The 25,761-nt window shown below is 49.6% G+C and overlaps 1 protein-coding gene across 1 annotated transcript; it reads right to left on the bottom strand.

Moving 5' to 3' along the window:
- Positions 1-1,621: 1,621 nt before the first annotated feature.
- On the bottom strand, positions 1,622-20,955 carry LOC129498587 (uncharacterized). Its single transcript, XM_055308008.1, has 15 exons — positions 20,847-20,955; positions 19,529-19,745; positions 18,109-18,213; positions 16,900-17,031; positions 16,077-16,161; positions 15,916-15,979; positions 15,458-15,543; positions 14,427-14,613; positions 11,926-11,978; positions 10,569-10,721; positions 9,331-9,398; positions 9,042-9,087; positions 6,870-6,933; positions 3,960-4,039; positions 1,622-1,809 (listed from the first exon to the last, which is right to left on the bottom strand). Exons 1-15 carry the CDS (start codon positions 20,953-20,955, stop codon positions 1,777-1,779), a joined length of 1,482 nt encoding a protein of 493 aa, XP_055163983.1. The 3' UTR covers positions 1,622-1,776.
- Between the last annotated feature and the right edge of the window lie 4,806 nt (positions 20,956-25,761).

Raw genomic sequence — 25,761 nt, forward strand, 5'->3', positions numbered from 1 at the left:
GGACTTCTTTGGGGGCTGCTTGTTGGGGACTTATTTCCTTCAAGGTTGGGCTTGTGGTTCATATTTGTAAAACAGGTTGGAGAGTCAAAGAATCCACAGCAATGTTCGCTCTGGGATGCAACGTCCTACTACAGAACAGGGATCCTGCCCCAGATCCATGAGGGCCACTCTACGGTTCGGGCTGCTGGTGAAGAAAACTGGCCTCCAGGGGGACCTCCCTGCAGGCCCTCCAGTTTCCAGAGGCCAACTGGGATTACTGGGCTGCTGATCACTTGTTCACTCCCAAGACAGAAACCATTATGAGCCTCCATCCTGCCCGCAGTGGGGATTTTATCACAATCTAAAGTTTCTCCTTATCTGCATTTTTCTGGGGCCAGGCCTACCTTGCTGTGGGCTTTGGCAGATGTCCAGGTGTAGGAGGAGGCATCTGTCCACTCCGCCACCCTTGGCAACCATGGAGCTATTTGCATTTCTGCCTGTATAGCCCTCTGGTCTCTGAGCTTTCTCTGTGCACTACCCTGCCCTCCTGGGCCACACAGGACTGGACATTGGTGGAGAGGGGGGGCTCCTCTCTCTCTCCCTCAATGGCACTGCTCTTGGGAGCATTACAGTCCCTCTTCTGCCTGTCACACTTCTATGGTGTAGCCATATCATAATCACCCACCTGGACCTGGATCCACCCATAGACGTCTAGCTGATTCCCTTAACCCCTTTCCTCTGAGCTCAGGGCTTCCCAAATATCTCTGGGTTCCTGTAGTCCCTCTTTTCTTAGGGACTGCTTCCTTCCTCTTCCTCCCTCTTGAGCAGGGAACTTTCCCATATGTATATATTCCTTGTGACCATTCTATGTCCCATCTTCTCAGGGCTTGGGCTCTTTTTTAAAAAAAAAAAATTTTATTCATTTATTCATGAGAGACACAGAAAGAGAGGCAGAGACATAGGCAGAGGGAGAAGCAGGCTCCCTGTGGGAACTTCTGGGACCCTGGGACCATGACCAGCCAGAGGCAGATGCCCAAACACTGAGTCACCCAGGTGCCTCTCTGGATCTGAGCTCTCTCTCTCTCTCTTTTTTTAAAGATTTTATTCATTTATTCATGAGAGATGGAGAGAGACAAAGAAATAGACAGAGGGAGAAACAGGCTCCTCCTGCTGTGGGAAGGAAGCCTGATGTGGGACCTGATTCCTGCACCTGGGATCATGTCTGAGCCAAAGGCAGACGCCCAACTGCTGAGCCACTCAGGTGTCCCTGGGCCTGAGCTCTTGAAGCTCAAGCTCTCCCTGTGTTTTCTGAGGAGCCTCCCTCCCCTGAGATGCTGAAGACAGAATTCAGAATATCTCCCTGAGGTGCCAAGGACACCCAAGAACTACTAAGGAGAAAAGCCCTTCCTTTTAAACATTTCAGGGTAGCTTTGCCACCTCCCAGAGTCCCCTAGCAAACTCAGAACCAGACTCCCTCTTTTTTTTTTATAGATTTTATTTATTTATTCATGAGAGAGAGAGAGAGAGAGAGGCAGAGATACAGGCAGAAGGAGAAGCAGGCTCCATTCCATGCAGGGAGCACGATGTGGGACTCGATCCTGGGTTTCCAGGATCAGGCCCTGGGATGAAGGTGGTGCTAAACCGCTGAGCCACCTGGGCTGCCCCCAGACTCCCTCTTAAACAGAAATCATCTTTATTGCAACTGAGATGTTCCACTGTGACTGTGGCTATTCTTGGACTCTCAAGGATCCAGACCACTTGTGGCTGAGGGAGGGACAGGCCTTCAGTAAGAACCGGCTACTCCTCTGGAACGGTCAGGAGCACATAACCCTGTGGATAGAAACAGGTAGACATGCCCTCTCTGTCCTCGATGCCCACAAAACCAGCTATCCCAGCTCGCCATCTTGAGTAGAGTTGTATGTGTCCTAAGGGTATAGCTTCCCCTGTTGGCAAGAAGGCAGAGTCAGGGACAGACTGGACAAGGGGACAGAGTGCAGGGGAAGAAGGATCTTGAGAATGTCTGTGAAGGAAGGAACAGATCAATCCTTGGAGCTCTTCCTGAAAACCTATCTATCAAGAGTCCTCTACTATTTCTGATGCACTGGGGCTCATCCTGCCGTGGTCACCCTGAGGTAGGTCTCTCATCCAGCTAGAGCCTCTACGTGCTCCCACCCACAGTGCCCAAACCATGCTACTGGAATCTGTTTCTGTACCTGTTTTTCCACCAGAAGGGGAGCTCTTGAAGGTTTCAGGGACTGGGTCTAACTCCTATCTTTGTCCTAGCATCACTCGGCACATGGCCAGGCACAGAGTGCCAGTGATATATATTAACAGAATGAACTAGTGACAGTGAATGAATGAGGGAGTGATTAGAGTGGCCATGTAAGGATGTGCACTTTGTGCACTGCCCAACTTCAGGTGATGTCGTTTGTGTACCATAGTATGAGTGGTACATTTTGGAGTTGTGTAATACGTAACTGGCACAAACGTACGAGGCAGCCTAGAAGTGAATCAGTGAGTGAGCCTACGAGTCCTCCCACTCTGTCTCCTCTTGTCTCTGTAGGTCTGGTTATGAGAGAGCTGCTGGAGCTGTGTTCTGACTTGGCCATTTTTGGCATTCTCTATAGTTCTCTATAGAGGGACCCCTGCCATTCCTGGCCCACTTTGCCAGGTGGCATCATTCCTGGCATCATTCCTGGAGCAGCCCTAGCCCCTGTATTACCTGTAGTAGCTCATCTTGGGCTGACCCCTCCCTGCCAGGGTCACCCCTGGTTGAGTGGGGCATAGGGTAAGGGTCTGAGGATGGGGTGGGGAAGTAGCACAGGTGAGGATCTGGGGTTTTATGAGACAAACTGTTGCTGCTCTCTCCTGCCTCTGGCACTGTAACTTCTGGTTCTTGAAAGTAGGTTTCTAGTGTCTCCCAAATACCAAGATTGGGAACCAGGCATGAGCTGAGGGTCCTGAAGCTCAAATTTTATGTCTGGGATGGTGGGTCAAAGTAGGGCTGAGTGAAATCAGTGGTCCTAGCAGTTCCTTGTGCCTCTGAGGGGAACCCTTACCTCCACTGTCTATCTTTATCTCCATTTTATAGACAGGGACAACAGGCTGAGGGAGGGGCAGTGGCTTGCCTGATGTCACAGCCAGGAGGTTCCATCTGATTGTCTCTCTGCCCTGACCCTAGAGCCCCTTCAGCACTGCTGTTTAAGTGGGAGTCTCGTTAAGGTGGGAAATGAAGACATGAAGGGCATGTCTTTCCACCAACCCCGTCTACTTCTCAGGTTAACCTCACGGAGGGATGGAATGAAGGCCAAGGGGGCAGGGTGACTCTGGGGGCAGATTCAGAGCTAGCATTCTTCCTTGGTGGCACCTCTGTGGTTCCTCTGCTAGTTTTCTTGGCCCTCTGCTTGTTGGCCTCATCTTACCTCTGTGGCATTTAGCCAACCTAGTGCCAACCTGGGTTTCTACCCTCTGATAGTTCACAGAAAGCAGGTGCCAGAGGCAACAGCCCTGTTCTGGGGGCGGGGGGTTAGTGGGTGGTCCTGGCTAAGGGTAAAGCCTTTAAAATTAGATAAACCCCAATTGGAACCCTGGGCAAATGTCTCTGCCTCTCTGAGCCTCAGTTCACTCCCTTGTAAAATGGGAGAAATAATAACATCAACTTCATGGAGCTCATTGTGACAACTTCCTGTGTGAGGCATTGAAGCTTTCAGTGAGCCAGTGGCCTGGCTCCCTGAGGGATTCATGGAGCCTCATGGAGCCTCAGTTTCTTCATCTATAAATGTGAGCCCTCCTCACATCCAGGAGGGCTATGAGATGGTGAGACTAGGTAAGTAAAGGGCTTGCCACATGCAGTGCCTCCTCTGCCTGAGACTCAGCCTCTACCCCTGCAGGATGAAGACAAGGCACCTGTAGGGGTCCAAGACCCTTCAAGCTCTGACCTCCTATGGGTGTCTCAGGAGGCTCTTTTTCTCAGCATTTACCTTGGAGGGCTCCACGTGGGCCTGGTCAAAGGAGATGCCCTTGACGTTGGGCAGCGGAAGGTCTTGTTCTCCGAGCAGCTCTGTGAGAAGTGTGGGTAGGGGAGAGTTCAGTACCCTGATGAGTGTGGGGTGGGGCCACGCCAGCTGGCCCCTGGCTGACTGCTCCACTGTCCAGAGCAGAGAAGGGACTTGGCATGGCCCCTTTCTCCTCCCCTTTCTCAGGGGACACTGTCCCTTATCAGGTAACCTCACTCCAGAATCAGGTCTCTAAACAGCTACTCTACTCATTTATTCAAAAGCTGCCTTGAGGGCAGCCCCAGTGGCCCAGTGGTTTAGCACCGCTTTCAGCCCGAGGTATGATCCTGGAGACCTGGGATCGAGTCCCATGTTGGGCTCCCTGAATGGAGCCTGCTTCTCCCTCTGCCTGTGTCTCTGCCTCTTTCTCTTTGTGTCTGTCATGAATAAATAAATAAAATCTTAAAAAAAAAAAACCCAAAAAACTGCCTTGAGGGAATTTCTTCTTGGAAAATTTCAGTAACTATGAACACATTCTTGTGGAGATATTCTTAGCAGCATTTTAAGGAATGTTCGGTTTGTTGAAAGCATCTTAGGATTCTATTAATGAATTTCATTCTTTTCATTTAATTGAGGAAAACAACTGAAACAATGTGCTCCTGAAAATGCTAGAATGTTGGCAGAAACAAAATGTCTCAGAAAAAGTTTAGGAACAAGTCAGTATAAACTGAAACATCAGCCTTAAAACACTAGGAACTTGGTTATATAATAAAATATCCATTAAATATATTAAAGAAAATATTAATCAATATACTCATTTATCAAATATATGAAAGGTAGTCCTTAGAGTAAATTTTTGGTAAGTTGGTAAACGGTAAACTTGGAGAATTGGTCATTTTGTAATTGAGTTTCAAAGAATTAACCATTTGGCCAGTTGATTTTTGGCAAACTGAATTTCTGAGATTTGACTTTGAGGGCCTGGCATGGGCCCCTCCTGCCCCAAGTTTTGCACTGACCAGCTCTTACCCGCCCCCCAGGCTCCCCACCATCACTCTGGGCTCAAGAGAGGGTCTCATACCCCCTTGCTGGCCCATTGTGTCATTCCAGCCCAGTTAGGTGAGAGGCAGGATGGAGGAAGAGTGACAGGTGCCTCTGGTCTCCCAGCTGGCCTGTGATTTGCAGAGGCCTTGTCACCAGCCTTCTAACTCCTCCTCATTGCAATCCTTTCTCTGTGTTGGGACCAGATGACCCTGCCTGCATCAGAGGCTTCTGTGAATCTCTTCCCTGCCAATTTTCTCACTCTTAGGCTGCTTCTTACAGGCAGTTCTCCCGTATTTCCTTCAGTGGCTTTGGCCCTGCTCCTTTCTTCCTTGTGGGGGAGCTTGGACAGGACCCCAGTGTGAATGGCACCTTCTAACATTGTACAACCAACTGGCCTGGGTGTTCAGATCCTGCAAGACTATCTAGGCTTCATGAACCCAGACCTAGCTCCTGGGTTATCTCTTGACTCTCACCATAGCTCTCTTTGGTCGAGGATCTAAGATACACTTATTGAATAAGCTGCTTGTGGTAGGCACTGGCCAGGTGAGGTTGCATCCTTGCTTACCTACACTCTTTTTCTGGCTGCCTTGCTGGGCCTTTCATCACCACTGTTCACCACCTCCAACTGGTCCCCCTTCTTGAACACAGATTTACTTACTTTATGCCCAGAACTTTTCCTGGCTATTGAGGGCCACAGAATGATGCCAAACCCTTCAACCCAACCAGCATTTGAGTTCCTGCGTGCATCTCTAGCCTCACTCTGCAGTCCTAACAGGAGTCCTCAAGTTGGACTGTAGAGAGATGCCCGTATAAGGGGGAAGAAAAGCCACAGTTCTTGGCTCAGCTCTGCCAGACTTGCTGTGTGACCTTGGATAAGTCATTTAATTTCAGTGAGCCCATTTGAAAAAGGAGGAAGCTGAGCCAGATGATTTCTCAAAGGTGAGTTAGGTCTGAGCTGGTTATCCTGTATGTATTCCGGAGTGTCTCCTGGATGGGAGGCACTGGACGGGGTGTGGGGAGACAATGAAAAGCAGACAGGGTCCTCGCCCTTGGGCAGCTTACCATTTTTTTAAGGTAATGGGCATTGACCAAATAATCATGTAAGTAAGTGGGCAATTTTTGCATAGACTGTGTCAGGGGAGGGAGAACAGTGAGTTCTATGGAGCAGAGGAACCTGACTAGGCTCCACACTCCCTTAGAACTCACTTCCCACTTCCTAGGGTCATCTCCCTCACATCTACCTGCTGTCTGTTATCTCAGGATCTGCTTCTGAGGGAGCTGGAACAAAGACAGTGCTGTTTTGTTGCTGATAGCTAAATATAGATGTGATGTCTCAAAAAAATTCAGCTTTAGAGTGTCTCTCTAAGATACAAAACATCCACTCTATTGGCAACGTTTGACTGAGCTGAGTGTTAGCTGCCCGCTTACAGCAGTGCATGTTTGCTGTCGGCCGCACCTGACCTGCTTCCTTTGGGAATGGTACCTCCCTGGACCCTGAAAGCACTGGAGTTGTGAACTGTGGTCTCCACCATCTCTTAGGCCCCTACCTGTTCTCACTTTCCAAGATGCCAACCCCCACCTCCCCTAAGAAGCCTTCCTGGCCATTCATCCCACTTCTGAGCTCCTCTCAGCACAAGCTGACTGGGCAAAGAACAAGGGCACTTCCCACCCCGCTATCTGCCACACTCCAAATTTCAGTGTCTACCCTGCCTCCATCTGCCTTGCCCATGGGAGTTCTTGACCAACTCTAGGGGACAAGGCAGAAACCAGCTGTCCATGCAGAGCTTTGGACACAGTTGATGCTGTTCCAAGCTGCATGGTATATGGGCATGGGGAGAAATATGGGGGGCTCACCATTGTGATGGGGCAAAAATATCCTGTTCAGAAGCTCTAAGAGAAAGGCCTCCAAACGTTTTTCCTACAACAGATGAAAAAAGAACAGGAAGGTCACTTTGGCTGGATTGGCAGATTCTGATCATGGGAATTGGGCACCTCCACACTACAGGTGCCCAAAGGAGATCAGAAATAGTCCTGGGGGCTCCATTTATAAAGGGCATTGGAGCCAGCTGACCGGAGAATGAAGGGCCTGGGGCAAGTTGAGGGACCTGACAAAGAGTTACCCTCACTCTAGGTCACAGGGGCTATCTTCATATCTGTAGAATGGCCCAGGAGGAGAGCAAATAGGTTGGGCCAGAGGAAACCCCAGGACCAGAGCTTCACAGGGACCAACTTTGGGTCAGTCCGAGGAGGAGCTCTCCAATGCTTAGACCGGTTTGGTAACAGGCAGGAATTTTCTCATTGAGATAGCAAGCCTCCTGCTACCTGGGATGTTTAAGAGTTTCAAGAGGTTGATCAGGGCTGCCCCAACCCATTTGGACAGATTGGAAAAAGACTTCCCTTTTTAAAGACATTCTTATCTCATGTACTGGGAGACTGTTACAAACATATTTGTATCTGTATTATCTATGATGTCAGTGGCTTGTACAGTGCATGACCTGTGCAACCATATACAGCAGCCCTGGTCTGGATGACTGCCCTCTGATGATGTCTTAGAAGGGACATTGACCTGGGAAGATAATCTTTAGGACCTTTCATGCCTGGGATCCTATGCAAGTAAGACCAGAGCAAGGGCTCATACAGCAGGGCTGATAATTTTGAAGTATTTCCCAGTAACATGTTCTTGTTCAGTCCTTTCATCTTGTTGTTTTTCCATCTTGCAGCCTTCTCCTATTAAAGCCTAGAGAATGAGGTTCATAGTCTTGTGGAAGTGGAGGATGGTGGGATATCCCCAGGGTGGGGCAAAAGGGGAGTTACTTTAGGGGGCCTCCTTCAGACAGGCAGGGGCATGAAAAACTTTCAGTGTAGGAACAAGAACAGTGCTTGAGGGAACAGACCGTGTGTTCCACCTGTGGACTCATTGACAAGTTGGGCCAATGCCCCAAGGGTGAGGAGGGACCAGACTCATCACACTAAGCAGAAACTCCTCACTGCCACATGGGGTGCAGATGGCGGAGGTGGCTCAGGACACTATGCTGGGAGGCCATGGGTGTGGAAACCCAGAAAGGGGGTGCAAACTGAATGTTCTCCCAAAGGAGGCTGTTTTCAACTTGTAGAGAAGGAGGTGTTCCATCATCCTGCACACCTCTCTCACTTCTTCCCCACATCCAATGCAGCAGGAAATCCTGTCAGCTCTATGTTCAGAATGTGTCTTGTACCTGGCCACTCCTCCCCCCACCCCACTGCCACCTGCCACCTGCCACCTGCCACCATCCTGTCCAAGCCTCATCAAGCCTCTGCATTGTTCTACCAGCCTGCTCAGTGGCCTTCCTACCTCTGCTCCAGCTGCTACTTCTGTCCTCAGAACCTTGCATCAACTTTTATCTTACTCAGGAAGATCCAGCCCTCCTCCCCACCCCAGTAGGCCATGTTCACTCTCTGACCTCCCCTCCCACTCTCTGATCCAGCCATCCTGGCCCCCTCACTGTTCCCTGAACCATCAGACACACCCTTGCCTTGGGGCTTGGGTCCCCTCTTCCCCATAACCCCATAGCTCTCTCCCATCAAGTTCTCCAGTCTTCACTCAAACACTTACCTTTTCAATGAGACCTTCCCCCCATCTTCCTTTTTAGTATTACCTTCACCTGCACTCCTGATCCCCTGCCCCCTCTTCTACTTTTCCTAGCATCATCACCTGGTTCCATACTATATCGTTTACCTTACTGTGTGTATTGTTCATTATCTGACCTTATCCTGCTATATTTTGACTTCCACGAGGACAGCATCCTTTGCTTTGTTCACTGACATATCCCAAATACCTAAGACAAGGCTGGGCACCTAGTAGGTATTTGTTAAGTGTATAAAAGAGTGAAGTGGACAAGTTCTGGGGGCTACCCTGACCCCATAGGGTGTGGGATTCCAGGGCAAGGTAAGATCAGTGATAGTGAAGCTTTCACCTTCCTAAATCAGGGACCTGCTGACGGGTCCTTCAGAACCATGGAGAGAGGCCAGAGGTAAGGGGAGACTCACCTGCTTTGCAAGGCCAGCAGGGTAAGGGCCCAGGGTGACAGCAGTGCTACCAGAAAAAAGAGATCATCACCCTTTCAGGTCATGGCAGCTGCTTGAGGGTGCAGCACTCAGTGACCTTCCAACACAACACCCCCTCCCTCCTTTTCTTCCTCCCTCCTCATACACCACTCCGTGCATGCTGACAGTGGGCATGGAAATGCACCCCGGACCACACTCCTGCCCCCTACTTCCCCATCTCTCTGTCAGTCCTCTTATTTCTTCTGAACATCCAAAACCAGAAGAACATTACCTGTTTGGAGTGAACTGGAGTTTTAATTCCTGATTTCTTGAGGAAAATACAGCCTTTGAAAGGAGATTCTGTGCGAATTGAAATTAGATCAGAACAGGAGAGGAGTTTATATTCCAGCTAGAGGGATTCCCTTCACCCTGACCACCATGAGTCCTTGTGAGAGGGCTGGTCCCTCTCATGTGGTCCTTTCCCTCCACCCCAACTGCTGGTCATGTGTGTTCAGATCATGCCTGTGTAGGTGTTACTATGGGAGAGACACTGATGATGCTGGTGCTCCCAGAAGCCAGGGAAGGCTGGGGCTGAGTATGAGGCTCAGCCCAGTGGATTGAAAACTTTTTGCAATGAGGTACTTGGCCATAGCATCACTATTGATGGAAGCCAGAGGACTCTGGTTTTGAGGGGGTTGTCTATGGGCTTCCATAATTCACACAGTCACCTTGTAGACCAGAAATAGGACTTTTTACTACCAGTCAGAGATGACTGATTTCTTCTTTTTTAAAGTTTTAATTTACTTATTTAAGTAATCTCTACACTCAACATGGGGTTTGAACTCAAAACCCTGAGATCAAGAGTTGTATGCTTTTCCAACTGAGCCAGGTAGGTGCCCCAGAGATGACCAATTTCTTGACCACAGAGTCATGCTAACTAAGATCCCAAGGTCCTATGTATACATTGGATGCTGCTGGGTTCACCTGTGGTGGAGCAACCCTCTGGTCCTCCTTGTCTGAGGTACCTTCCCAATTTTAAGGTCTGTGGAATGGGAAATGGGAATCCCAAGGGGGCTCAGAATAAAGAGGTGGAGACTTTGGAGGAAGCCGAATTTCCCCAGAAATAGAGTAGAGAACACAGACATGCTGAGCCCCTTATGAACTGTTTTCTCTGATCTTTCTCCTCAGTTTGTGGACAAGGGCTTCCAATGCAGCCATGTCCAGGGAAGACAGTCAGAAGACTTGACAAGTACCAGCAAGGCACTGAGCAGAGGTTGTCAGAGGCCAACCCCTTAGTTGCTGAGGAGGTCCTTGGGGGAACACTGGAAGCTGAATTCAGGGGAGCAGGTGCTCAATTCTAATGTTCTGACAACAGGCACAGCTATTTGGGTGTGGACTGATCAAATATTAGCAGGTGATAGGGCACTGGGGTCTGGCAGTGAGGTCTGCCGGTGCCTCCGTCAGTTGGCCCTGGAGGTGCCCCCAAGTAGACCCAGGCCTTCCTGAGGAACAAAGAATTTCAAGACTTACCCAGGAAACTGAGACAGAGGAAGTGTTGCTAGGCGCCAGCAGCATCAGCGAGCCTGGCTGGGTGATGGTGGCGGTGTGGCCGTCAATGTGGACAGTGGGAGGGTTGGGAGTGCTGATGGTCAGTCTCACATTTCCTCTGGACTGATTAGGAGTCTGAATGAAGTTAAAGCAGAAAAGGTGCAGACAGATAGAGAGGATGGAGTTCCTTAACTCCCAGCTTGGAGGAATCGGAACAGGATCATCTAAGGTGTCAGGGTCTCCGAGGTGGTATTATAGCTCTGCTGCAACTTGCTGCATGTCCTTGGAAAGTTTACTTAACCTCTCTAAGCTCCTTTAAGGTAAGATCACATTCTCCTGTCCTTGGGCATGTGTAGCAAGAAAGGACATAGAGTTTGGAGCCAGAATCCCCACTCCACCACTTTTAGGCTGTGTGGCCTGAGACAAGTTGCTTTACCTCTCTGTTTTCACACTTGTAAAATAAGGATAATCCTTCCTACTCCATAAGGTTGTTATGTGGATTGGATGAATTCAGTCATGTAGAGTGCTTAGGATAGAGCCCAGCAGCTCGTAATGCTACTGTTATCTGCTGCTCTCGTTTGTTCATCAGATGCCATATTCTAATAGCCTTTGGAGATAGGGCACTGAGCATGGATTCTGGAGTCCAGGACTGGCTTTAAATCCCGGTTTTGCCGTTTACTGAGCAGTGTGAGCTTGGGCAACAGAATGCATCTTGCCATGCCTCAGTTTGCTCATATATGAAAATGGGATGAAGCATGAGGTGTCTCAGATTATGTTGATATAGGTGGAGGGGCCTGGCACATAGTCACTGCTCACTATTGTCTCGCATGTGCACATCTGTCTGCCTCAGTAGGTATGCCTTAGCAGGGTCAGGGACCTGTTCAAGAGTGAGTAATAGGGATCCCTGGGTGGCGCAGCGGTTTGGCGCCTACCTTTGGCCCAGGGCGCGATCCTGGAGACCCGGGATCGAATCCCACATCGGGCTCCCGGTGCATGGAGCCTGCTTCTCCCTCTGCCTGTGTCTCTGCCTCTCTCTCTCTCTCTCTCTCTCTCTCTCTCTGTGACTATCATAAATAAATAAAAATAAAAAAAAAAGAGTAATAACGCTAGCACCTGGCCATGGTCCCTGGGCAGGGTGATGAGCAAAGTGCCTCGCTCAAATCAACTCCTCTAACCTCATGACACCTGTGACGTAAGTGCAGTGAATTTTGGAGCCCACAGTAGGTAACTCTGGCCAGATGGAACATGCTTATGTGACCGAACCCTGTCCCCATCCCAGACTCTTCCCTGAGATCCTGGCTGTGGTGCTGGAGGGGAAGGAAGATGGTAACACACCCACTGGGGGCCCAGGCTCCAGCTCTCCCAGTGACAACAGCTGAATGAGTTTGGCAGCTTGGAAAAAGAGCAAAATGGGTGGCTTTTAGAATCTTGTAGATCTGTTCTGAGCAGCTTCAGGGTAGGGATGTCAATGGGATTCAATGAAGTATATATAATTGCTTTCAACTGAATGCACTACCTGCACATTAGTCATTGTCAACATAGGAGGAACCATTCACCTGGTTTCTCACCATGATATATCTGGAAATGTTAACATTTTGTTGTTTCAGTGATTTCCTTCTCCCAATTTTTACTGTGAAAATTCCCACAAATGCAGCAAAATTGAAAGAATTTTATAGGAACATTTGTATACTTATCACCTAGATTCTTCAATAAACATTTCCTATACTTCCATTATCACACTTTTATCCATCTATCCATACTACATTGGCTTTTGAAAATCATAAATCATGATAAAAAATAAAAAATGGGGATCCCTGGGTGGCGCAGCGGTTTAGCGCCTGCCTTTGGCCCAGGGCGCGATCCTGGAGACCCGGGATCGAATCCCACGTCGGGCTCCCGGTGCATGGAGCCTGCTTCTCCCTCTGCCTGTGTTTCTGCCCCTCTCTCTCTCTCTCTCTCTGTGACTATCATAAAAAAAAAGTTTAAAAAAAATAAAAATAAAAAATGTATAAAGTAAGAAGTACAAGTCTACCCCAACACCTCTTCCCCTTTTACTCCAAATCCTATTTTCAGGGTAACTACTGTTGGCATTTTGGAGTATATCCTGTTCTCTACACACATTTAAGCATGCATAGATGAGAACATTTATTTTTAAAAAATTTATTCATGAGAGAGAGAGGCAGAGACACAGGCAGAGAGAGAAGCAGGCTCCATGCAGGCAGCTCCATGTGGGACTCGATCCCGGAACTCTGGGATCACGCCCTGAGCTGAAGGCAGACACTCAACTGCTGAGCCACCCAGGTGTCCCAGATGAGACCATTCTAATCATGGTCATTTTTCTCTCAGTATCAGTATATATAGAACAACCTAAGTCTTTTTAACACTTGCATAGTGTTCTACCTAATATGACCATAACTAGCTCATTTTACCAATTTCTTATTGATGGCCACCTAGGTTAACTTTATTTTTCACTCTGTAGCAAGTGAAGGTATAAAGAGCACCCTTGCACAAATACCTTTGCCCACTGGTGTAAGAATTTCTGTAGACATGGAATTACCATGTTCACTTAACCGTCACAGAGCTGCCACACCTGTGTGGGAAGGGGGGAACAGCATGGAGAGCCTGGCTCCACTCCTGATCCCACCCGGTGGGTCACCTTGGGCAAATCAATTTCCCTATGTGGGCCTTTGTGTCTTCATGTAAAAATTGAAGCAGTGACATTAGATCTCTGGATATGGGTCTTAGGATTTTGTATTTCCGTGTTTATGGAGTACCTACTGGATGCTGTAGACATAGTATAACATCCATAGTCCCTGTCCTCAAAGTGGGGGAGACAGTGAACACAGAGAGTTAAATAAGTAAACACAAATACACCTACATGTATGTGTATGAGTATACATATGCCTTTGGATATACAACTTTACTCACACACACACATAGTGTGATCAGTGTTTTGAAGGGAAAGGGACAGAAAGAAAAAGAGAGAGGAAGTGGGGGGAGACGGGGAGGCTTATTTTAGGTATTTAGATGCGTTAGTCAAGGAGGGGCTCTCTGAGGAGATGATGTTTATGCTGAGACCAACAGTGACAGGAAGAATGTTCCAGGCAGAGAGACCAGCACATACAAAGGCCCTGAAGTGGGTACCAGCTCAGCCTGTGTGGCTGGAGTGAAGTGGGTAAGGAGACAGAGCTGGAGAGGCTGGCGGGGAACTACAGGGAGGAGAGTGGGTTTCATTCAGTGTGGTGAGGAGCTGCTAGAAGCAACGATGTACTTGGATTTCTCCCTCATTTGATCCTGTCATTGACCCTGGGCACTTGCTCTTCTTGCAGACCTCTATGTGTGTACCTCCTTGTCAGCATTCAGGCCACCTCCCCGGAGACGTCTTCACTGACTGCAGCACCCCAGGTAGCCCTGTCATCTCCACTAGTCACTTGCTGATCCATTGCTCTTATTACAAATAAGATAAATTATTTTATTTATCTGACTGTTTTCTTGTTCAGTTTCTGTTCTCCTCCTTGACTTTGAGCTCTGCAAGGGCAGGGACCCTGGGTGCACAGGGCCTGGCACATAGTAGGCTTTCAATTAATATTTGTGGCATGAATGAATAGATAAGTGTTATGAAGAGAGAAATAATAAATGGACCTGGATGTTCAAGGAAATCTTCCTAGAGGATGGGACTTATATGCTGGGTTCTGAAAGCTGAATAGGAGTTCTCCAGGGAGGTCCAAAGAGAAGTGACTTACCGAGGTCTACCCAGAAAGGCACTTCTGCCAGCTGGGCCTTAGTTTCTTCATATGAAAAGTAGAGCAATAATGTCATGTACTCCCCTTTCCTGAGTACTCACTTTGGAGTCCTGGGGGTCCACACGGATCTCCTTGCTGGTGTAGAGGCAGGACAGGATATCATTGTAGGTTTCTAGCCCAAAAGCCAGGTCCGCCATGCTGCCTTGGGCTAATTTTGGAAGAGGTTGGGGGGTCAGGAGGGCAGGCCTTCGGGGTCTGTGGCCGGGGCTGCAGGGCGTCACAAGCTTCAGAAAAGAAGGGGAAATTCAGGGCAACAGTTCCTCTGGCCAGCAACTGGTTACAGCTGTAACCAATATCAAGGGCTCATTGTGTGCTAGGCAGTGCTGAACACACCTGCACAATCTCATTTCAACCTTACAAGGGTGCCATGAGATGGGAACTATCACTGTCCTCGTTTGACAAATGAGGAAACTGAAACCCAGAGGGGTAAAGTGACTTACTCAAGGTCCTACACATGGTCAGAGGTGGAGCTGGGTTTTGAACCCAGGAGTTCTCCCCTTGCTTCTCCTTTATCTGATTCTATTCCCTTCTCTGTGCCTTTGTGAACAGTGCCTCCTGCCCATCCACTCAAATCCTTCCTGTCCACTTGACCCCCCCTCCAGACTCTCCCGTGGGGAAGAGGAAGTGAACAGGAATTGGGCAGCCAGCCTCATCCCTTCTCTGCATCTCAGTTTCCCCATCTGAGGGGTCCCTTCCAGCTGGGTGTTACGCATGATTCTGCACCCCTGAACTGCCCCACCTACCCTCTTGTTGGAGCCTGCTCCCTGCTCATGGACAACGCAGCCCTATGGCTACTCCTGCTGTCCAGGAGTGAGGAGGGACTCTCTGGGCTCAGCATCAGCCCCCAAGGGCAGGGGCCTGCCAGGTGTCCCCTTCCTTCTCCTTCCTTCTCTCTCTCCTCCTCTTTTGCCTGCCACCTCCTTTTACCTGCTCCTCCTCCTTCTCCCCTTTATGCCTCCTATCCAGAGAAGCCCCGCCTCACTTTCCTCTTTGCCCATCTTCCCCCAGGCCAGTTGATGTCCCCAGAGAGTCTGCCCTGGCTGGCAGGAGGAAAGGGGAGTGGCTTACTCGGACTTTCATCAGGATGGCTTCTTCTGTGAACTCCGTGGTGGTGACGTAGTACTGGAAGTCTTCTGGGCCTGAGATGGTTGGGGCTGCAATGATACCAGGACTCAGCTTCCCCTGGGGAAGGGTGGAAGGGTGTGGGGAGGCAGCGAGGGAGGGGAGAAATTTGTTCTCCTTCTCTGTGTAGCTCGAACATCCTCATGGGTTAGGTCTGTACTTCTTGTGACAATGAACATTTATTGAGCAACAACTCTGTGCCAGGTTATGTGTGTTATTACAACAGTGTGATCTACTTTGTATGCCTAGGATTAGTCCCATTTTACAGATGGAAACAGGCTCCAGGGGAAATGACTTCCCAAGGTCATAAGGCATAGTGCCCTTTCTTGCCCCCACTAGAAAGTAGGCTCCCTGCGGATAGGCTTTGTTTGGTTTCTGTTGTATTCTCAGAGCCTAGAACTTACGTAGAGTGACATGCAGCAGGCCTTCCAGCAGTGAGTTGAGTAGAGTCGTGGCCAGGGGGCACACCTGCAGGGAAGGTATGACGGGGTCCTTGTCAGGTTGAGGGGCTCTCCCTTGGGGTCACACCCTTCTTCCAGGAGGCAGAGGAGGATAAACAACATACTATCTTCTGCAGGAGGAAGGGCAATGCCTCATCCAGGACACTTGTCACCAACTCCAGAGCTTCGTTCACCAGGAGGGGGTCCATCCTAGTGATGGGGGGGAGCAGGTGGGCTCTGAGACCATGGCAGGGAAGGGGAAACTGAGGCCAGGGGCAGGAGTCCATGGCAGGGCTGGTGGACTGGTATTGTTTGGGAACTCTAGGGTGGCTGTTTCCTTCCTGGTGTCTCTTTTCTTCTCTCCCACCCCTATCCTTTCCTTTTCTGTTTTATTCCCTTCATGCCTTTACTCTCTTTCTCTATGACTTCTTCCTCTTCTTTATTTCTTCCTGATTGTACCTCCCAGTGTCTATCTCTTTATTTCCTCTCTGATAAAGATCTCTGGGGTTTTTCAAGGAGGGAGAGTCAGGGAAGGCTTCTGGGAGGAGGTGGTTTTTGTGCTAAAGTTATCTCAGCACCGGGGTTAGGCCATCTTTTCCCCATAGGCACCCTGTGCTGGCTGGGTTTTATGGGCAATCGCATTTTACTGGTGAGGAAACAGGCTCTAGAAGTCAAATAGCTTGTACAGGGCCCCTGAGATAGGAAGCAGCCACGCTGAGATTTGACCTGGGTGGATGCCCACGCTCAGCCATGGCATTCTATGTGGAGGGAGGAAATGCTGATGGATGGGGTGTGCAGCTTGTAGTCATGGAGATGGTCCTATCCCTGATGCCCTTGGTCACTAAGAATGAGGCTGGGAAGAGGCCGCCCCAGTGGTGAGTCTCAGTGAAGGGCAGGGCAGCAGGAGCAGTACAGGAAGTAGAGGCATGGGTGTGGGCAGGTACTCACTGCTCTAGAACCTTGATGCTTAGGTATCCTGGTGGGGTGTGGCACTCCTCGAAGACCACCTTGGTCTTGTTTCCCGTATGTTCCAGCCGTACCCCAATGCGAATGTTCTTGATGACTTTGAGCCGCAGTATCCTGTAGGGGCAGTATGTCTAGGCAGGCTGCAAGCCACAGCCCAGTGTGGAGGCCAGAAGTCATAGGCTGGTGGCCTGCAGCTGCCTGCAGGGCTCATGAAAAACTAGGAGAGGTCATTAAAGATACAGATCTCATACTTTGGAAAATCTGAGAGATCTGACAATACCTGCTCACATCCTTGCAGTGGGGCAATCACCTGGGGCTGATTGTGACCTCGAGGTGGGCCACAGGTACTCCAGGTGCTCCAGTCCCCACTAGGCCACAGGTCAAACTGTGTGTTTACTGCACATCACCACAAGGGTGATGACACATTTATCATATAGGAGAGAAATATTTCTCTGTGTCCACATCTCTATCAAAAGAAATATTTATTTGTGCTCACTTGTCTATTAAAAAGGGAAGCTAGACCAAGAAGGCTACATTTTATAAGAAAATGAGGAGTGGACATATTCCTAAAGGGCATTTAAGAAGATTTGTTTCATGTGCAGTCACCACCCGTAGCACTCCCTCTGTTGCTGCTGCTTGCAACCCCAGGTCAGCATTATCACCCACAGCTTAGTGGGTGATCCGAGCTCTCAGGGCGGCAGTGAATGCTCACAACAGCCAAGTGCAGGAGTGGACTGGATCATACACCCATTCTGTAGATTTGGAACTGAAGCCCAGGGAGCAGATGCCCTTTTCAAGTTGCCTGGATGGTGAGTGGGAGTGCAGTCCAGTTATGCCATACACTAAGGTGCTTGTACCAGACCCTCCTCAGATCATCCTGTTAATGTGTCCGCCTGTCACTCAGAGTGGCACATGTTCCCTGATGTGGGGGTCAGAGGGTTTTATCCAGTCTCTGCTGCTGACTCACTGTATGATCCTGGGCAGGTGCCTCTCCCACTCTGTACCTTGGTTTCCCCATCAGTAAAAATGAGTTGGAAACACGCCCAAGTGGCAAGAATTATTATGACCCTTCTGGTGGCATAGGCAGGAAGCTTTGTGTAGCTCTGCATGGCTGCCTCTTGAGTCATAGCAATTAGGGGTTGGCCTGCCTGGCTCTGAGGAAGGTTGGGAGGGTGAACCCAGTGTACTCACTCCTGGAGCGAGAGGTATAGTTTGCTTCGCAATGTGACCTGCAGCAGGCTGTCGCTCAGGATTTGCAGGGTAACCTCAGGTCCTTTGACATCTTCTATGACCAACCTGTGAGAGGTTTGGGGGGTGTTGGTATGGCCTGGTAAGGCCACTGTTGTTCTGTAGAGTGTGTGTATCTTGGTTGGCTGGAATAAGGGTGGACCCCAAGGGGAGTCTGAACAGTTTTGGGACAACCCTATCCCTGATCCCCAGCCCAGATGAAGAACAATGGGGCTGTAGTTCCAGCCTCCAAACCTTGAACACCTGGCTGAGTCCCTTCCCTTCTTTTGGCCTCAGTATCACCCTCTACAAAATGGGGAGAATATAGTGGACAGGCTGTCTATGTGCATTGAGACTGCCTGAATTCAAGTATAGGCATTCTGCAAGAGGGAAGCAAGCAAGCATCAGAGAAAGCAAGATGGCTGGTGATCCCAACCGCCATCCCAACCGCCATCCGCAGAGGGGTCATCTGCCCTGCCAAGTGTTCTGGAGGGAGGACATGAGCCTTCTACTCCCCTCAGTGATGTCAGTTCCCAGCATCTCCCTGAGCTGAGAGGAGCCCAGAGTACTTTTTGAACATTAGATACAAGCTGGTGAGTCATCTGGTACCCACTAGAATGGGCAGCAAAATGTCCCAAATTAGGAGAGAGGCATGGGTGCAGCCGTGCCCACACCTTGGTCTTGGACTTTCAGCCTCTAGAACTGTGACACAATGAATTCCTGTTGTTTAAGGCACAGTTTGTGTTACTTCGTTATGACAGCCCTAACAACCTATACAATCAGAAAACATAGATTTTGATTAAAGTCCCTTGATTTGGGGATCCCTGGGTGGCTCAGTGGTTTAGTGCCTGCCTTTGGCCCAGGGCATGATCCTGGAGTCCCAGGATGGAGTCCCGCATTGGGCTCCCTGCATGGAGTCTGCTTCTCCCTCTGCCTATGTCTCTGCCTCTCTCTCTCCCTCCCTGCCTCCTTCTCTCTCTCTCTCTCTCTCTCTCTCTCTCTCTGTGTGTGTGTGTCTCATGAATAAATAAATAAAATCTAAAAAAAACAAAAACAAAAAACCAAACCCTTGATTTTTAAATATTGGCAATTCATTAAAATGGTTTTAATTTTTTAAAATGGAAATACTTAAAAAACACTATGCAAGTTTGCAATACCCAGGTATAGACTGAATGTAGAGGTCTGGAGGGCCACCAAACTGACATCCTTGATTTAGACTATGCTTTGTTCCTTGGATAGTTCTAAGTGGCTCGGAGAGATTTAGAACACTAAAGATGCACTTGCTGAGTGCTTTCCAGGCTATAGAGAACCTCCAAGGACACCTGCCCGAAATGGCTGAGCCTGAAGGGGGAGGAAAGGCCAGAGGCAGCCTCTGCAGACTCACCCGCCTGCCTGGAGAAGCTCCCTCAGTAGTGGGAGGCTCTTCCCCGAGAGCAGGTCCCCGACCAGTGACAGATCAAGCCCACTGCTCTTCTTGGAGAGGCCTTCTCTTACGAAGGGCAGGTGGTCTAGGATGGCGGCACCTTCACTTGTGGCCCCCGTCACAGGAATCCTGGCCAGGCGGTCCAGGACGTGGTGTTCCGAGAACAGGTCTGAAATGTCTGAGGACACAAGCCTCTTCTCAAGGTGGGGCTTACCTTTCATTTAGTCATTCAGCAAATGCCCACTAGCACCAGTTCAGAGTCAGCAATTTAGATTTAGCAGCAGGTATTTATTAAGTGCACACTCTGTTTTGGGCTCAGGGAACAGGAGCAGTGGGCAGCCTGGGCCTATAGAGTGTACATGTTAGTGGGAGAAACAGACAAGAATTGAGCACTCAGATAAGCAAACAAGGTAATTTTTGAAAGTAAATAAATGCTTCAAAGAAAATAAGATGGAGCTGAGTTGGAACATGACTGGGGTGAGGTCTACATTAGATAGAGTTGTCAGAGAAAGCTTCTCTGAGAAGGAGGCATTTGAGCTGAGACCTGGATAAAGTGAAGGAATCCATTATTGCAAGATCAGGGAGGAGAGCAATGTAGGTAGAAGGAACAGTATGTGCAAAGGCCCTGAGGTGGTAATGAGTCTGGTGAATTTATGGAACTGAAAGTTGAGTGAGGCTAGACAGTGGTGAATGGGGTAGGAAGTAGATGGGCAATAAGGAGTTCATCGTCAAGAGGGAGAGAGACAAACAGACAGACAGACAGGGTACTATAATACATCAGGTCATGCCATAGATGAGGCTTTACCAAAGGGCTGTGGGAGCCCAGATGAAGGAGACTCCTTCTGCCTGGGAAAACTGGGATGGACTGTTAGAGCTTTGCCTTAAAGGATGAGTCAGACAGAATTCACTACGCTGGGAAGGAGAGAAAGAGAATTGTAGGTGGAAGAAATAGCACAGGAAGAGAAAGAGGCTGGGAAGGATAAGAGGTCAGGGCAGGTGGCAGTGGAAGAGACAGGGAATGCAGGGCCTTGAATGCCAAGATGAGGAGCCTGGAGCTTCTCCTGAGGGCACTAGGGAACCAAGCAAGTGTTAGAGCAGGTGAAGAATGAGGTCAGGTCTGGGTGAAGGAAGGCAAATTCTGCTTCTGGTGATGGGGAGGCCAGAAAACAAAGCCTTGGGGGAAGGAAGTGGTACCTTCTCCCATTCCTGCCTTTCCCTGGCAGGAAAGAGATCTCCCAGGAGGAGATCTACCTCCTGAAGACCACTCCTTAAATTTTACCTGTTTCCAGCTGATTCTTGCTGATTCGCAGGAAGAGCTGGTGCTGGGCCTCCCCTTGAGCCTGGGGCAACAGCTCCCAGCATAACAGTAACCCCCAGAACAGCAGCATCCTCCCAGTCAGGACCTGTGGACATAGAGCTGGGAACCCCAGTAGCCACCTCCATGTCCCCACTGGGGACCCGTTGTCTAGGGTCTCCTAGCTCTGCCTCCCCCAGAACCTCTAACTTTCCTCTCCTTGCCTTTCCCCCTAGGTCCAGATCTGCATGTCCTGGTACACAGGCCATACTTCTCACCACCTCACACTAGTGCTTTTGTTTCCTTCTTCCTGGAATGCCCTTCCCCATTGTGTGGCTGCTTTCAAATCCAGGCTCTGTTACTTCTTGACTGTGTGACCCTGAACAACTTACATGACCTCTCTGTGCTTCAGTTTTCTCATCTGTAAAGTGGAGATAAACATAGGTTGTTGTGAGGAATACATTCAACAGTACGTGCAGAGCACTCAGCAAGCAGTGTGCTCAGCATCTGTTAATGTGGCTGGGTGACACTGTGAGGTGTTAGAAGATGTACTACTCCCTTTGAACTATGGAGGTTTCTGGATCTTGGGGTAGGACAAGGGATGAAGGTCCTGGGTATTAGACAGGTATTAGACTGGCTGGGCTGTGCGTCACAGGGAGGGACTGGAAGCCACAGCTCTTTGCCAGCTCTAGTAGGGAACTATTTCAATATTTCAGCCAGGATGTTCGTACAGGTTCTTATTAGCTTAACTTCAGCTCTGCCCAGATGAAATGCCCCAGTGACCAAAGGACATAGGCAGGGAGCCCTCCAAGTGGGCAGTCTCTGGAACTACGAGGCAGAGACCAGCTGGGATGCAGACCTCTCCAGCATTCGCAGGGCACACTGAGGAGACACCACTGCACCTCCCATGCCACTCCCATGAATCAGCCACCGGGAGGGTAAATGCTGCCCTCAGAGAAAGACAGGAGGCCCCCCAAAGGCTGAGACTATTCTGAAGTACCTGAGAAAATCCTGGTAATGCCTTGAATTAGTAGTATCCAGTCCTATGTTGCCTGGTGGCATAGGAGCTCAAAACAGTGATTACTTTGGGTAATAATAAAATGTATTTATTCATTTGTATATGTGAATTTTGGACAGGAAAATTTGTTCTTGTGGCATTAAATATTCACATTTTTGCTTTCAGGCTGGTCTGAAATTCACCCCGATTCATCCTACCAGGGTTTAGTCAGTTCCTATTTTGGCATTTTTCTCAACCAGTTCACCCAAGTTGGCCTCTCCTCCCTTCCTGCCCTCCATACATCACACCATCTCCCAGCTCTCTCCCCCTCTTGCCTTAAATCATCCATACCAGCCCTAACGTCTGCTTGAGTGCTTACTATGGGGCAGGCACCATGCCGAGAACATTGTAAAGCTTCATCACTGAGTCCTCACCACAATGGTCTGGGATCATGGATTGCAAGTCCAATTTATAGATGACAAAACAGGCTCAGAGTGGAGAAATGAATCGCCCAAGGTCACACAGGTGGCAGAGCTTGGATTCCAACCATTAAGGACCTGTGCACCACTTCACATTATCATAGACGCTCCAAGAGCATTTGAGAAGTGCCCTCCTTGTCCTTACCTCTCTAATAACAGGATTGCCCGGAATCTCCTTGGTCGCTGTCTCCAGCCTCCCAGAAAGGCATAATTTTTATAACCTGAGCTCTGAAGCCCGGCTGGGTGGGGCCAGGGCTGTGATCAGAGGAGCTGTTCAGTGGAGGAAGGAGTCCTCTTGGCATCAGGTGGCAGAGGGGCTTCTGGCCAAAACTGATAGCGCTCATCATTGCGGCCTGGCGGGCAGGCACTGGGCCCGGGGCCTACAGACCTCAGGGGAGGAGGGGTAGGAGAGTGGGGGCTCTGCGGGTTTGGGGGTGGGCCCTTTCCCTTAGGAAAGACATCAGAGCTGCGGAGCCTGGGGCGGGGACTTCAGCTCTTGGGAGGGGCCCGAGGAAGCTGCTGATACAGGGATACAGGATGTGGCAGTCACAGAACCTAAGTGAGTAAGGGAGTGTGTTGGGGTGTGTGTGTGGAAGACAGCAGACATGTGGGAGAGCCAGCCCTTTCATTACATGGTTCTGTGCCATGCCTCTGCAGCCAGACAGGCCTGGGTTCAAATCACCACTGTCACTCAGTAGCTGTGTAGCTGTGGGCAAGTTTTTCTTCTGAGCCTCACTTTTGAGATCTATAAAATCGGAATAATAAATCTACGTACTTTTTTTGGTATTTGTGAAGATTCATTGAGGGAACTCATATAGATGTCAGTAGCATAGGGCCTGAACCATAGGAAGGGTTCAAAAAAGTTATTCATTTTAATTTCCATCTTAGAGGGGAGAAAATTGAGGCTTGGAGAGGTTAAGTGATTTGCTCAAGGTTGCACAGCATGTCCACCATGGCAAAAGTAGGATTTGAAATCTGGGCCCAGAGAAGGGACTGGATACCTAGTGAAAGGGAAATTCAGTATGCAAAGGTCCTCTTACGTGGAAATCCTGGTGCCACCATTGTGAGTGGGCACAGCTGGCCATGTCATCATGGACTCCTTCATTAACTGCTGCCATGGTCATCTGAATGGCACTTGTATTCATCTCTAGGTAGCTTTTAGATTTTCTAAGGATTCTCCCTGTGATTAACTCTCTTCCCATTGACAACTCAGAGGCATGGTCAGGGCAGGTGTTAAACTCTAGTCTTCAGCTGGACACTCAGGGCAGAGGGGCTGGTGGTGGAAGAGTGGGTTCTGGGAGGCAGCAGCTGCCTGGGAAATGCAAGGTTGATGTTAGATAGTTCTGAAGTTCTCGCTTTGGCTAATGTCAAAAGCAAATGGCTAGAGTTAGTATGATTCAGTGGCATATTTTCAATGGGATGTACCTATTCTAAAATCTCAGTCATGAAATCATGGACTTTTTGGTTGGAAGATGCCTTTTTTTTTTTTTTTTAAGATTATTTGAGCTGGGAAGAGAGGCAGAGGGAGAGGGAGAGAGAATCCCAAGCAGACTCCACGCTGAGCATAGAGCTGGACTCAGGGCTCAATCCCACAACCCTAGATCACAACCTGAGCTGAAATCCAGAGTCGGATGTTTAACTGACTGGGCCACCTAGGAGTCCCTGGAAGATGCTTTCAAAGTTGGTGGATGCCCCTCACCTCTGTTGATAGTGTCTCAACATTACTGCCAAGTTTCTGTGCTCCTTCTGCCTGGAGCACAGAAAGGCTCTGGGGCAATTTCCTCCTCTGAGTCACTGGGGCCTGGAGCAGGATGTTGGTGGAAGCATGTAGCTCTCCCTTCTCTTCCCAAATCTGGCCTCTCTAAACTGGACAGGAGGGAAGAATTTGGCTGGAGCCCCGTGGGTTGTCTGTTTACCTCATTGACTAATCTCTGCTGAGAAATGGGGAATTTCTGGAGGGTCTCCTTCATGAAAGGGAAGCTGTGGGAAAGACATAGAGAGGTACGAGACACCAGGATAGTCTGTCTCTGAGCCTCAGTTTATTGATCTGTAAAATGGGAATGTTAATCTCGCAGGAAGTGCACTAAGTACTAAACTATGCCAGGGACTGAGTGGCTGTCAGAGACTAGAGGCTGTTTAGCTGTCACTGGTATTTTGAGGAGTAAGAAAGTGGGCCACCGTCCTGCCAAGGATTCAGGTGGGAGGCTGGGACAAATGAGTGAGGCTTGGGTTCCCATCATCTCACTGGCTGTGTGCTACTTGATCTCATCTGTAAGACAGAGACAGTAATAATTCCTTTGGGGCAGGATAACTGACTGAGATATCACTTGGTGTTTTTTATTTGCTGCTGCTGCTAAGACTCAGAAGGAGGCAGAGTTTTCCCTCCCCTAGCCCAGGAAGGTGGTGGAGTCTTGGAGCTTCTGGTCTAAGGGTTCTTGCCTTAGGGGTGCATTGAGGGCGGTTGCGTTTTGGGGCCCAAACAGAAGGAGGCTGGTGCAGAAGACAGCTTTTCTCCTCTTTATGGGAAGTGGAGAAGGGGGAGAGGTGATGAAGGAGCACAAAATGGAGGGAGGTGGTGTGGGCTAGTGGTTGGGGGCTGGTTGGTGGTCATGTTGAGTTGTCAGAGTCTCGGTCTCTTCATTTGTCATGTGGGGCTGCCAGAGGCTGCGGGGAAGCCTGGACGGGGGAAGTCTGTGACACCCTTAGCACCATACCTGCAGAGCACATGCTGGTCTTGGTTTGGCTTCCCCAGAAGCCATCCTGAGAGCAGGATTTGAGGGCAGGTGGCTGATTTGAGCGGCGATCCCAGGAGATGCCGGTAGAGGGGGAAAGAGAGGCAGGGGAGGAGCCAGCCCAATCTGTAAAGGTGTTAGTAAGCAAGTGATCCCCGTGGGCACCTGGGTTTGGTGCTGTGGGGTGCTGTGGGAGCCAGTGTGGAGTTCCTCCCTGCCCCGATGGATGAGGAAGCAGGTTATTTATCCACCAAACTCCAGGGTGCCCCTCCTCTAGGAACTGATCATGGGTGGCTGGAACCCGGGAGCCATGGCTGTCTTGGAGAAGTGCCCTCATTTGGCCTGTCTTTTGAACCCATGGCGTCAACAAGGTCATGGGGTGGGACAGAAATGCCATCCCTGGGACCAGATGGGACCGAAGACTAGAAGCCCTGCTCCATCTTTCAGGTTCCTCAAAGTGCTCCTTCCCCTCACATCCTTATACAACCCTAGGGAGCTGGAAGGGTCCCGCCCCAAACAGGTGATCGACTTTCTCATCTTCATGGTGAGAGAGGGTTCAAATCCAGACTCAGTCATGATTCGGGAAAATAATGGAATGTGATACGTGGGGATGTAGATGGCAAAGTGTCTGGGAGTTGGGGATGTGAGGGGAAGCTGCCACATGGGGCCTGGCCACAGAAGTGTTTGCTGCC

The sequence above is a fragment of the Nyctereutes procyonoides genome, unplaced genomic scaffold (genome assembly GCF_905146905.1).
Source record: "Nyctereutes procyonoides isolate TBG_1078 unplaced genomic scaffold, NYPRO_anot_genome, whole genome shotgun sequence".
NCBI lineage: Eukaryota > Metazoa > Chordata > Mammalia > Carnivora > Canidae > Nyctereutes > Nyctereutes procyonoides.

Bases quoted from the DNA above. Each gene is read 5' to 3' on its own strand.
- LOC129498587 (XM_055308008.1), bottom strand. From the start codon at position 20,955: ATGCTGCTGTTCTGGGGGTTACTGTTATGCTGGGAGCTGTTGCCCCAG. The intron at 18,214-19,528 runs GTGAGTCTGCAG...AACCTCTCACAG, and splicing joins GAGCTTCTCCAGGCAGGCGG to GTTGGTCATAGAAGATGTCA. The intron at 4,040-6,869 runs GTGAGCCCCCCA...CACTTCTCACAG, and splicing joins ATTTTTGCCCCATCACAATG to AGCTGCTCGGAGAACAAGAC.